Source organism: Rhinoraja longicauda, chromosome 16, assembly GCF_053455715.1.
Source record: "Rhinoraja longicauda isolate Sanriku21f chromosome 16, sRhiLon1.1, whole genome shotgun sequence".
Classification (NCBI taxonomy): domain Eukaryota; kingdom Metazoa; phylum Chordata; class Chondrichthyes; order Rajiformes; family Arhynchobatidae; genus Rhinoraja; species Rhinoraja longicauda.
This window is the reverse complement of record NC_135968.1, coordinates 16,136,866-16,149,891: the sequence shown is the minus strand read 5'-3', so window position 1 is coordinate 16,149,891 and position 13,026 is coordinate 16,136,866. Positions and strand designations below refer to the sequence as shown.

The 13,026-nt window shown below is 46.7% G+C and overlaps 1 protein-coding gene across 2 annotated transcripts in view; it reads right to left on the bottom strand.

Annotated features, from left to right (window-relative positions):
• Positions 1-6,100, bottom strand: part of LOC144600903 (solute carrier family 2, facilitated glucose transporter member 5-like) — a 39,873-nt gene extending 33,773 nt beyond the window's left edge. For both annotated transcript variants that reach the window (XM_078412790.1, XM_078412791.1), the window contains exon 1: positions 5,950-6,100. In XM_078412790.1, coding sequence (XP_078268916.1) covers positions 5,950-5,997 — 48 coding nt within the window. In that variant the 5' untranslated portion in view covers positions 5,998-6,100. The remainder of the gene's footprint in view (positions 1-5,949) is intronic.
• Positions 6,101-13,026: the final 6,926 nt, after the last annotated feature.

Below are 13,026 nucleotides of genomic sequence, written 5' to 3'. Positions count from 1 at the left end.
AGAAAGATTTATGGGACCCGTCAGGCAGCAAATGAGGAGTATGAGGGAGACAGCAACGTAGAAACACAGGCATGTAATCAGCAGGCATCAGAGGCAGGACAACAACTGCTCAGGGCCAATTTCGTGACTAAATCCTGGCCTGATGTGAGGAAAAAGTTAGAAAAGATGGATGATTGGAATGAGAGATCACTACCTCAGTTGCTTACGGAGGCCCAGAAAGTGTACGTGCGGAGGGATGAGGAGAAACAGAAGGGAAAGGCAAAGATTATGTTACAGGCAGTAAAGCAAGTAGTAGACAAGGAACAGGGAAGTACAGGACGGCGGGGGAGTTACGCCCAAGGCAGAGGGAGAGGAGGCGGCAGAGGCCGTAGAAGAGGGGGATATGGAGAAGGTTACGGCAGGGGCCGGGGAAATACGGGTACGGGGCAAGGTTGGAGGACAGGGCCTTCAAAATGTTAATTTTGTAATAAGGAAGGACACTTCAAAAGGGAGTGCCCTGAGCTTGTAGCGGAGTCCCGCACGTACAGTATGATGGAAAATGAATAGGGGGGGTCAGGGGTTCTCGTCCTTGGGGTCGAGGGACTATAGAAGGGAGTCCCTGGTAAATTTAAAAATAGGACCCCAAGGAGAAGATACGGTGTTGATGGTAGATTCAGGAGCGGAGCGATCAAGTGTGACCAAAGTACCAACAGGTACGGAGGCAGGACAAGGGAGAGTAAAATAACCGGGGTAGGAGGAACTGTGATGGTAGCTCCCGAGATAGGAGGAGTGAATGTAAGGTATGAAAACCGGGAGGCGGTAGAGGACCTGATCTTAGTACCCCAGGCTGGCGTAAATGTAATGGGCAGAGATTTACAAATACAATTGGGAATAGGCACAGCACCGGTAGAGGGAAGAGTAGTGGTCCAGTTGTATACTCTGTATAGATGGAAAAAGACATAGTGGATACGGTATAGTGAATGGGGAAACTATGGAGGAAATTGAAAGTGGCAGGCTGCCTGGTAGTTGGTCAGCCCAATCTTGTGAATTATACGCACTAATGAGAGCTTTGGAACTATTGGAGGGAAAGGAAGGAACCGTGTATACCGACTCAAACTACGCCTTTGGGTAGTACACACCTTTGGGAAGATCTGGAAAGAGCGAGGAATGATAACAGCTCGGGGGAAAGAATTAGCGCATGAGCAATTGATAGGACAGACACTGGAGGCCTTGCAGAAACCAGAACGGGTAGCCATAGCACATGTGGCAGGGCATCAGAAGGGTAACACCCTGGAAGTCCGAGGAAATAGGGCAGCGGATGAGGTGGCAAAGAGAGCAGCCACAGATCAGACGGTAGAAATGATGTCACTGATACCTTTAAGGGAACCAGAGGAAAAGATACCTATCTTTGGTGAAAAAGAGCAGGAACACATGAGAGAAATGGGAGCCCGGCGTACCCCAAATGGGAAATGGTGGACACCACCGGATGGAAAGCAGCTATTGAACAAAGAAATTATAAGGGAGTTATTAGGGAGGTTGCACGGGCAAAGCCATTGGGGAACCCAAGCCCTCTGTGATACCCTCCTCAGGACCTACGCTTGCCGTGGGATGTATACCATGGCCAAACAAGTCATAGGGGGTTGTGTAATATGTCAGCGAATCAACAAAAAAAATCATGAGAGCAGTCCCAGGAGGAGGACAACCATTGGCAATAAGGCCCTTCCAAAGAATACAGGTAGACTTCACCGAGTTGCCCCGGATTATACCCAGATATGGGATTGTGGAAACAATAGACTCAGATAGAGGGACCCATTTTGCCTCTAAAACACATAAAATGATATGTGAAGCATTAGGAATTGAATGGAAATTACATACACCATGGCATCCCCAGAGTTCCGGAAAGGTGGAAAGAATGAATGGCACCTTAAAGACCCAAATCACCAAGTTAGTAGAGGAAACGAGACTCCCCTGGACTAAGTGCCTTCCGATAGCCTTGTTAAGAATCCGAACGGCACCTCGGAAAGATATAGGGGTATCCCCATATGAAATGTTATTCGGGCTCCCGTACTTAGGAAAGATAGAAGGGATCCCAACAATACCAGGGAACGACGTATTCTTAAGGAACTATTTACTGGCAGTATCCCAATCTCTTGCAGAACTAAAAACTAAAGGATTACTGGCCCAGAGCCTGCCACTGGATTTTCCGATTCACTCAGTCAAGGCTGGAGACTGGGTACTAATAAAAACGTGGAAGGAAGAAAAGTTGCGACCTAGGTGGACTGGACCCTACCTTGTGTTATTAACCACCGAGACAGCAGTACGAACAAAAGAAAAAGGGTGGACACACGCAAGTCGATTTAAGGGTCCCGTGGAGGCCCCACCAGACAATATCAGCCCGTAGACGGCACGTGGAGGAAAGGAGCCATTGACTTTGGTATTCACCAGGACCCCGCACGGAAAATGAAGACTTTGTGCTGGTGGATCGGGTGCTGGGTGGTTATCCAGGTTGTGAGTAATGTAACATGCATAAAAATAACTATACCACAGAATAGAAGGGCCACCACCATCCCATTTGATGTATGTCAAGGAAAATGGTGGTGTGGTCATAGGATGTATGTATGCACCCATCCCTGTAAAGATTGGCACGAGGTATTCACTTCATCTAGAGAGGGGTGGCATGAGCCCACCTATCAAACTGATAGGTGGAGAGTATATCAAAACCCAAATGAGGGATTGCCAGGACGTGTATATGTAAGCATACAGAGGGTTCAAATGAAGGAAAGTGGTAGGTATTGGATATGTGCAGATAAAACAGGGAAGGACGCATGCCTGAGGTTTGAAATAAAGGTAGAACGGGACGGATATATGGTAAAATATGAGGATAAGGGGGGAATGTTCCAGATAGAAGACAGTCAGAGTAGGGATCCCTGGGTTACCCCAGCACCACCTGTAGTCCGCAATGTCACCACGGAGTATGAGCCTAAGGATTTAAATATAATGATAGTAACAGGAGAAATAGAATTAATGCAATTGTATGGGGAGGGAATACCAACAGGGGGAAAGGGAACCAACACCTGGCTTACCTGGATGATGTACATGGCCAGAAGTATGCAACAAACCAATTGCTACGCCTGCGCCGGAGCTAAGCCTCAGCTGGTCCCCGTACCATTTCCCTGAATTGGAATAGGACACCTGGGGCTATGTCATGTATACTACAACTATTCACGAATCCCATACTACCAAAGAATGAGACCTGCCAGAGCTACCATTACCTATTCCCGGCTAGTAACAACAACACGAAGGGCCAAAGGAAAGACCCTCGACCTCCGCCATTCACCATTCCCCTAGGGGAGGAGGGATTTGAGTGCTATACAAGATATAACCCAGATGGACAGGAAATGGGGGAGGTGCTAAACTGCAATCAGATGTATAACATTACAGCTGAGGAACAGGGGTCACTGTTCAGTAGCTCCTGGCTGAGAAAGCAGATAGTCAGTAGAGCCGATGTCTGGTGGTGGTGCGGAGAGGATACCCTGTGGCCCCGGCTACCAGGGTCATGGACGGGAACCTGTACCCTTACACAACTAATGATGCCCTTCACCATAGCAGTAGAGCATGCGGTCGAACTCAATGAAGGAGGCCGACGACAATGGAGAGAGGTGAGAGGATCATTTGACACACACTATCGATGCAATAGGGGTGCCAAGAGGGGTACCCGATGAATTCAAAGCCAGAAACCAGATAGCTGCAGGCTTTGAGTCCATACTCTTCTGGTGGTCCACAATTAATAAAAATGTGGACTGGATAAACTACCTATATTACAATCAACAACGCTTTATAAATTACACTCGAGATGCGGTTGAAGGATTAGCGGAACAATTGACAGCTACCAGCCTGATGGCCTGGCAAAATCGCATGGCCTTGGACATGCTCCTGGCTGAGAAAGGGGGGGTGTGTGTGATGTTTGGGGAACAATGTTACACCTACATCCCCAACAACACTGCTCCTGATGGGTCTGTGTCAAGAGCCCTAGCAAGTCTCACCTCCCTGTCTATCGAATTGGCCGAGAACTCTGGGGTAGACACCTCCTGGACCGGGTTTCTAGACTCCTGGTTTGGGAAATGGAAGCACATCTTTACATCAGCCCTAACATCAGTGGTAGTTGTGATGGGGTTGATGTGTCTATTCGGATGTTGTATCATTCCCTGCATACGGGGGTTGTCTCAGCGATTGATAGAGACAGCCCTGGCAAAGAACGACATCACCATGATGGCCTGCAGAGTACAGTATGACCAGCAGGAGGAATATAGAGAGGCAAAGACTCTGCTGTTAGCACTAGAAAAGGAGGAAATAGTATAAATCAAAGTAGCGTGGCATAAGAAAAAGGGTGGATTGTGAGAGAGAAGTAAAAAGGGTTAATTGATTTAAACTAAGGACCATGAGAAATAGCTGACCTGACTAAGAACCGCAAGAGTAAATAGTGACATTCCGAGGATAAGGGCAAGATATCCAAAGAACTAGGAGAGAGGGCAAGATGACCAGAGCACTAGGGGAGAGGGCATGAACTACTCTGTACTGCGCATGCCTAACGACCTAAATGAATATTGCAAAAACGCCCCGCATGACAAGATGCCTCATTTAAATGTACATGCGATGTATGATGTGGGAGGCAACAGGGGCGATGACGGTAGATTGTGCACCTCAGTGCTCCGATTGGAAGGAGCCCGAAGGGGAGGAATTTAAGATGTCACAATTGTAATGTGAAGTGAATAAAAAGAAGGGATTTTCCCGACCTCGGTGTGTCTTGAGAGGGAAGGCACCCAACTCTGCAGACTTGCAAATAAAATACTTGTTTCTCTAGATTGTCTCGAGCATCGTAATTGTGAGCACTCACATTTGCATCTCACACACATTTGCCTGCATTTGGCCCATATCCCAAAAAAACTTTTGTATCCATGTACCTGTCCAAATGTCATTTAAATGTTCTCACACCTACAACTTAGACAAGATGTCCCCCCAACTAAGCAAATCCAATTTGCCTGCATTTCGGGCCATATCCCTCTAAACCTTTCATATCCATGAACCTGCCCCGATTTCCAACTGAATTGTCCCAACCCAAAATAACGTTTGTCCAATCCCTCCACAGTACTGGAGGAACTTAGCGGGTCAGGCGGCATCTGTAGAGGAAAATAGACAGGCGACATTTTGGGTTGGGACCATTCTTCAGACTGTATATCCCTTCCCGCCCCCCCCCTTTACAATTCATTCCTCCTCTTCTCTCTTCATCTGACACCCTTTCGTTTCCTCGTCACCTCCAGCCTTTGACACTTACTCCACCCATCTGCCAATTACCCCTTTCACCTGTATCCACCTATCACTTGCCAGGTCCACCTTTCCTTTCCAGCTTTCTCCCCCCCCCCCCCCCCCCCCCTACATTAGTCTGAAGAACGGGCCAGATCCGAAACGTCGTCTGTCCATCCCCTCCACGGTTGCTGCCTGGCCCGCTGAGTTCTTCCAGCACTCTCTGTTTTTGCTTCAGAATTTTATTTTCCCCTTGTGGGAATAATTTATCTGGCGTTTGCACCCACAGTATTTGTGACATCTTTCTTTCGACAAAGCGACAGCACTAAATCGGCAGCAGCGCTGCCAGGTGTCTTAAGGAACTCTCCTGCATTTCCGAAAGTCACCTTGTAAACAAACAAGATTTCACGCTGTTTGTATATTACTGCCACGTGCAACGCGATACAGCGAAAAACGTTCTCGTTTTGACCCGCACTGGAGAAAGCCGTGTGATATTTAACATGTTTGCCATACATAGCCTTGTTATAGTTTAAACACATCTGTGCAAGGAATCCTATGAAGATAAAGCGTCCCAAATGCAGCTCTTCCAAAGAGTTTTTGAAACATTTAATGAACTTTAAGAAGTAGGAAATAAAAAAGATTGTTGTTCTTTCCAGAAAGACTGCTTACCCCGACGATTTTCCCGTTGGAGTTCGAGACGTAAGCCTCCTCCACCATTATCACAGCCAGATGTTCCCAGCGAGTCCAGATGTTTCCAGGAGATGTTTCCAAAGATCATTTCATTCCCCTGGACTGACACCGGTGCAGGCTGCAGGACTGACGGACCTGCAGGGCAATGAACGGGGAGAAGGTTGGGTCATACACAAAGGAGCCCTACGGGTTGTGGGCGGGAGTTGGCAGAGATGCAGAGAGCAATGCATCCTCGCAGCGATCACATGAACGGAATTAAGCCTGCGAATCTAATGAGGACATTTAGTTCTTATTTGGAAGAGTTTAATTTACGAGAAGGAGCACAGTGACCTCCCCCATCCCACACTTCTGCCGACGAACTGACCCAGAGAATTGGAATGGAGCCTCGCACAAGGAGCTGCAGATGCTGCAATCCAGAGCGAAAGTCCTGCGAGATCTCTGCGGGTCAGGCAGCATCTGTGGAGGGAATGGACAGGAGGAGAACTTCTTCAACGTCGGCATGCTTTGAGAAGATTTCTGGAGGACATCTCCTTCAATGTGGGCTTTCATTGGGAAGGGCTTATGAAGAAGGCTCCTGACCCTAAACAATACAATACAATACAATACAATACAATACAATATATCTTTATTGTCATTGTACAGGGGTACAACGAGATTGGGAATGCGCCTCCCATACGATGCAACGAATTGATTAGCTAGTCAGTATTAATTTAAACAACCAAATGAAACAAATTAGAACAGTTTTAAAACAGAATAAAGTGCAAGTAGATCTGTGCCGGTTCACTGTGCGATGTGACCATCCGGCTCAGCAGGACCGGTTCATAGCAGCTATGGCCCTGGGGACGAAGCTGTTCCTGAGTCTGGAGGTGCGTCGCCAGTCCATTCCCTCCACAGATGCTGTCTGAACTGCTGAGTTCCTCTAGCACTTTGTTCTTTGTGCAAGTAATACTGTAATGGCACAGCGGTGCAGTGGGTAGTGTTGCTGCCTCCCGGCACCAAAGGCGTGGGTTCAATCCCGACCACAAATGCTGTTTGTGTAAATGCTGTAAGTTCTCTGTGTCCGCGTGGGTTTTCTCCAGGTGCTTCGGTTTCCACCCACACTCCAAAGATGTATAGAAGATCAGAAGGGAAAAAAGGGGCCGGGGGATAGCTCTGGCGGGTAGCATTAAGGACAATCCCAAAAGATTTTATAAATACATAAGGGGGAAAAGGGTAACTAGAGAGAGAGAGAATGGGACCTCTCGGGAATCAAAGTGGTCACCTCTGTGTGGAGCCACAGGAGATGCACAATGTCCTCAATGAGTATTTCTCCTCTGTATTTACCAAGGAGAAAAACAGTAGGACGGAGGCACTTGGGGCAGTCAATGGAAGTGTCTTGAGAGCAGTCAGTGTTACTGTCGAAGAAGTACTGAAGGTACTGTCATGTATGATGGTAGACAAATCTCCAGGGCCTGATCAGATATATCCGAGAACATTGCGGGGAAACTATAGAGGAAATTACGGGAGCCCTGGTTGAAATTTACGAGTCATCCTTAAATACTGGAGAGGTGCCGGAAGACTGGAGGGTGGCAAATGTTGTGCCTCTTTTCAAGAAGGGCTGCAGGGAAAATGCTGGGAACTAGAGGCCGGTGAGCTTAACATCTGTAGTTGGAAAGTTACTAGAGGGTATTCTGAGGGATAGGTTACACAGGCATTTCGATGGGCAAGAGCTGATTAGGGATAATCAGCATAGGTTTGTACGTGGGAGGTTGTATCTCTAAATCTGGTTGATTTTTTTGAAGACGTGACCAAAAAGGTCGATGAGGGCAGAGCTGCAGATGTTGTGTACATAGATTTCAGTAAGGCATTCGACAAGGTTCCGCATGGTAGGCTGCTCTGGAAGGTTAGATCACATGGGATCCAAGGAGAGATAGCTGAATGGATAGCAAATTGGCTCCATGGAAGGAGGCAGAGGATGATGGTGGAAGGTTGCTTCTCAGACTGGTGGCCTGTGACTAGTGGTGTGCCTCAGGGTTCGGTGCTGGACCCGTTACTGTTTGTCATCTACATCAATGATTTGGATGAGAACATACAGGGCAAGATTAGCAAGTTTGCTGATGATACAAAAGTGAGTGGTTTTGCAGATAGTGAAGACGGTTGTGAAAGATTGCAGCAGGATCTGGATCGATTGGCCAGCCTGACCACGAGAGAAGATGGCAGGGGAAGAGAAAAGACATTCTGGCCTTCCATCACAGTGAGGAGGTGACTGGAGGAGACTCACTGTGATGGATGTTTATTTTTTTTGTTTTGTGTTGGTTGTGGTTGTGTAATTACGTATTTTATTGCTCTTATTGTTGGACTGTGGGTGACGAAATCCCGTCCAAAAGACTTGTTTTTTGGATGGCAAATAAAATAAAGATAATTCTGAATAGTTGATGGAATTTAATACAGAGAAGTGTGAGGTGTTGCCTTTTGGAATGTCGAATAAGGGCAGGACCTACACAGTAAATGGCAGGCCTCTGGGTAGTGTTGTAGAGCAGAGGGATCCAGGAGTACAGGTGCATGGTTCCTTGAAGGTAGAGTCGCAGGTAGATAAGGTGGTCAAAAAGGCTTTTGGCACATTGGCCTCCATCAGTCAGAGTATTGAGTATAGAAGTTGGGAGGTCATGTTGCAGTTGTATAAGACGTTGGTGAGACCGCATTTAGAATATTGTGTTCAGTTCTGGGCACCATGTTATAGGAAAGATATTGTCAAGCTTGAAAGGTTTCAAAAAAGATTTTGAGTATGTTGCCAGGACTAGAGGGAGAGTTGAGTAGGCTGGGTTTCTATTCCATGGAGCGCAGGAGGATGAGTGGGGGGATCATATAGAGGTGTATAAATTCTTGAGATGAATAAATCGGGTATTTGCACAGAATCTCTTGCCCAGAGTAGGAGAATCGAGGACCAGAGAACATAGGTTCAAGGTGAAGCGGAAAAGATTTAATCGGAATCCGACAGGTAACTTTTTCACACAAAGGGTGGTGGGTGTATGGAACAAGCTGCCGGAGGAGGTAGTTGAGGCTGGGACTATCCCATCGTTTAAGAAACAATTAGACAGGTGCATGGATAGGACAGGTTTGGAGGAATATGGACCAAGTGCAGGCAAGTGGGACTGGTGTAGCTGGGACATTGTTGGTCGGTGTGGGCAAGTTGGGCTGAAGGGCCTGTTTCCACACTGTATCACTCTTTGACTAGATTTGTTTGTAGGTTAATTGGCTTCAGTAAGTTGTAATAATTGTCCCTAGTATGTAGGATAGTGTTAGTGTTTTGTTTAGTTTATTGTCACAATTACTGAGGTACAGTGAAAAGCTTTTTTGTTGCGTGCTAACTAGTCAGCAGAAAGACAACATAGGATTACAATCAATCCATTTACAGTGTATAGATACATGATAAAGGAATAACATTTAGTGCAAGGTAATGCCAGCAAAGTCCGATCAAGGATAGTCCGAGGGTCATCAAAGAGGTAGATCGTAGTTCAGCACTGCTCTCTGGTAGGATGATTCAGTTGCCTGATAACAGCTGGGAAGAAACTGTGCCTGAATCTGGTGCTGTGCATTTTCACACTTCTATATCTTTTGCCTGATGGGAGAGGGCGGAAGAGGAAGTGGCCAGGGTGCGACTCATCTTTGATTACGCTGCTGGCCTTGCCGAGGCAGCATGAGGTGTAAATGGAGTCAATAGAAGGGAGGTTGGTTTATGAGATATTCTGGGCTGTGTCCATAATTCGCTGCAATTTCGTGCAGTCTTGGATGGAGCTGTTTCCAAACCAAGCTGTGATGCATCCTGATAAAATGGTTCTATGGCACATCTGTAGAAGTTGGTGAGAGTTGTAGGGGATTTAGATTTTTTTTAAATTTAGAGATGCAGCGCGGAAACAGGCCCTTCGGCCCACCGGGTCCACGCCGCCCAGCGATCCCCGCACATTAACGCTATCCTATACCCACTAGGGACAATTTTTTAAAAACATTTGCCCAGCCAATTAACCTACAAACCCGTATGTCTTTGGAGTGTGGGAGGAAACCGAAGATCTCGGAGAAAACCCACGCAGGTCACGGGGAGAACGTACAAACTCCGTACAGTACAGCACCCGTAGTCAGGATTGAACCTGAGTCTCCGGTGCTGCATTCGCTGTAAGGCAGAAACTCTACCGCTGTGCCACCGTGCCGCCGTTTGGATATGCCAAATTTCCTAAGCCTTTGAAGGAAGTAGAGGCGCGGTGTGCTTTCTCGGTCGTTGCTTCAATATGGGTGGTCCAGGAGAAGTAGTTGGTGATATTGACTCCTCAGAATTTGAAGTTTTCAACCATCTCTACTTTGGCACCGCAAAGCAAACTAGGGTATGTGTACCACCTCACTTCCTGAAGTCGATCACTTGCTGACGATGAGAGAAAGGTTGTTGTCTCGACACCAGGACACGAGGTTCTCAATCTCCTTCCTGTACTCCGTCTCATCACTATTTGATATCCAGCCCACAATGATGGTGTCGTCTGGGAATTTGACAATTGAATTAGATTTGTACATGGCTGCGCAGTCGTGGGTGTACAAGGAGTAAAGAAGGGGTCTGAGAACGCATCCTTGTGGAGCCCCCTTGTTGAGGATTATCGTGGAGGATAATTTGTCCCTACCCTCACTGATTGGGGTCTGTTGGTCAGGAAGTCGAGGATCCAGTTGCAGAGATGGATACTGACACCAAGTCCCGCTAGTTTGGCGATAAGCTTGGATGGTATCTTGGTATTAAAGGCAGAGCTGTAGTCTATGAATAGGAGTCTGACGTAGGTGTCTCTCGTATCCAGGTGTTCCAGGGATACGTGCAGGGCTCGGGCGATGCCATCCTCCGTGGACCTGTTGTGGTGTATGGGGTGATTGCTGGTTGGTGCGGACTCGGTGGGCCAAAGTGTCTGTTTCTGCACTGCATCCCTAAAGTCTAACAAGCAATAGACAATAGGTGCAGGAGGAGGCCATTCGGCCCTTCGAGCCAGCACCACCATTCAATGTGATCACGGCTGATCATTCTCAGCAAGAGGGTTATGAAAACCTGGACAGAGTGGATGTGGAGGGGATGTTTCCACTAGTGGGAGAGTCTGGGACCAAAGGTCATAGCATCAGAATAAAAGGACGTACCTTTCGAAAGGGGATGAGGAGGAATTTATTTCGTCAGACGGCGGTGAATTCATTGCCACAGACAGCTATGGAGGCCAAGTCCATGGATATTAAAAAATATATTCATATATGGTTGATTTGCATGGGTGTCAGGGGTTATGGGGAGAAGGCAGGAGAATGGGGCTGAGAGGGAAAGATAGATCAGCCATAATTGAATGCTGGAGTGAACATGATGGGCTGAATGGCCTAATTCTGTTCCTATAATTTATGAGCTTATGAATTTATGAAGCAGACAGATATTTTTGGTGACCCACTGCTACTCCCTCCTGTAAAGGATAACCAATTGCAGAACATATCAATGCATTTTATTGCCCGACACAAGTGTCCTCGAAAACAATTTACTTTTATTGAAATTAATTAGGACTGAATCTAATTAAATTATTTGGGATTATCACTGTGGATCAATATATATAATATCAGCAAATGCCGGTGGCTAACAGTTTCTCTTTTTTTACCAGAGCTTTTTGTGATAAATCACGTTACATAACACATATTTTGTGTGAAAACTTAATTAGCGTCGCAAGTAAAACAAATTAAATTGGATTATTACTCTTAGATCAATTTGTTTTAATACTAGACAGCAGTATAGTTTGCCAGCATTCCTGTGCGTTAAGTTAGAAAGTAATTAACTATAGTAAAGCTCGAAGCTGATGCGTATTGTTGTAAATGTTGATTACCACGCTAACTTCTGTTACTACAGATAGCCGCTCATCTGTTACAGCACAACATGTGGTCGCTAGGTGCTCAGCGTTTCACACAGCATGTAGATCCCGTCAAATTCACTGCTAACATGGTTGGAGCAGAATTCATTTCACAAGGACTTCATCTGCACCTCCTCCTTCCCTTCCAGCGTGGGAGGTGGACTAGAGTGATACAGCAAAGAAACAGGCCCTTCGGCCCAACTTGCCCACACCGACCAACATGCCCCATCTACACCAGTCCCACGTGCCGACGCTTGGCCCATATCCCTCTAAACCTATCCTATCCATGTACCTGTCTAAATGTTTCTTAAACATTGTGGTAGTACCTAGCTCAACTACAGCTCATTCCATAGACCTACCACCCCGTTATGTAAAAAAAGTTGCTCCTCAGGTTCCTATTAAATCTTTTCCCTCTCACCTTAAACCTAAGTCCGCTGGTTCTTGATTCCCTTACTCTGGGTAAAAGAGTCTGCACATTGAGCCTATCTGTTCCTCTCATTACCTTGTGCACCTCTATAAGATCACCCCTCACCTTCCTGCACTCCAGGAAATAAAGTCCTAGCCTGCCCAACCTCTCCCTATAGCTCAGACTTTGAGTCCTGGCAACATTCACTTAAATTGTTCATAGATTGCCGATCGTTTGGGCCCATCTCATTCTATCACATAGTACAGGAGGGAGATTAATAATCTGATTTAATGGTGCCAGAACAACAATCTTGCTCTAGAAATCTTTCCGCTGTAGAAAGCATGTTATCGGGATGTACCTGACCGTGGGTTGGGAACAGCTTCATCGAAGATCACAAGAAATTGCAGAGAATTGTGGACACAGCCCAGACCATCACACAAACCAACCTATCTTCCATTGACTCCATTTACACCTCGCGCTGCCTCAGCAAGGCCACCAGCCTCATCAAGGACCAGTCGCACCCTGGCCACTCCCTCTTCTCCCCTCTCCCATCGGGCCAAAGATATAGAAGTGTGAAAATGCACACCTACAGATTCAGGGGCGGTTTCTTCCCAGTTGTTATCAAGCAAATGAACCATCCTATCACCAAGTAGAGAGCAGTCCTGAACTACTGTCTACCTCAGTGGAGACCCTTGGTCTATTTTTGATCAGAACTTACTGGTTTTATCTTGCACTAAATGTTATTCCAGTATCTGTGCGCTCGGGACGGCT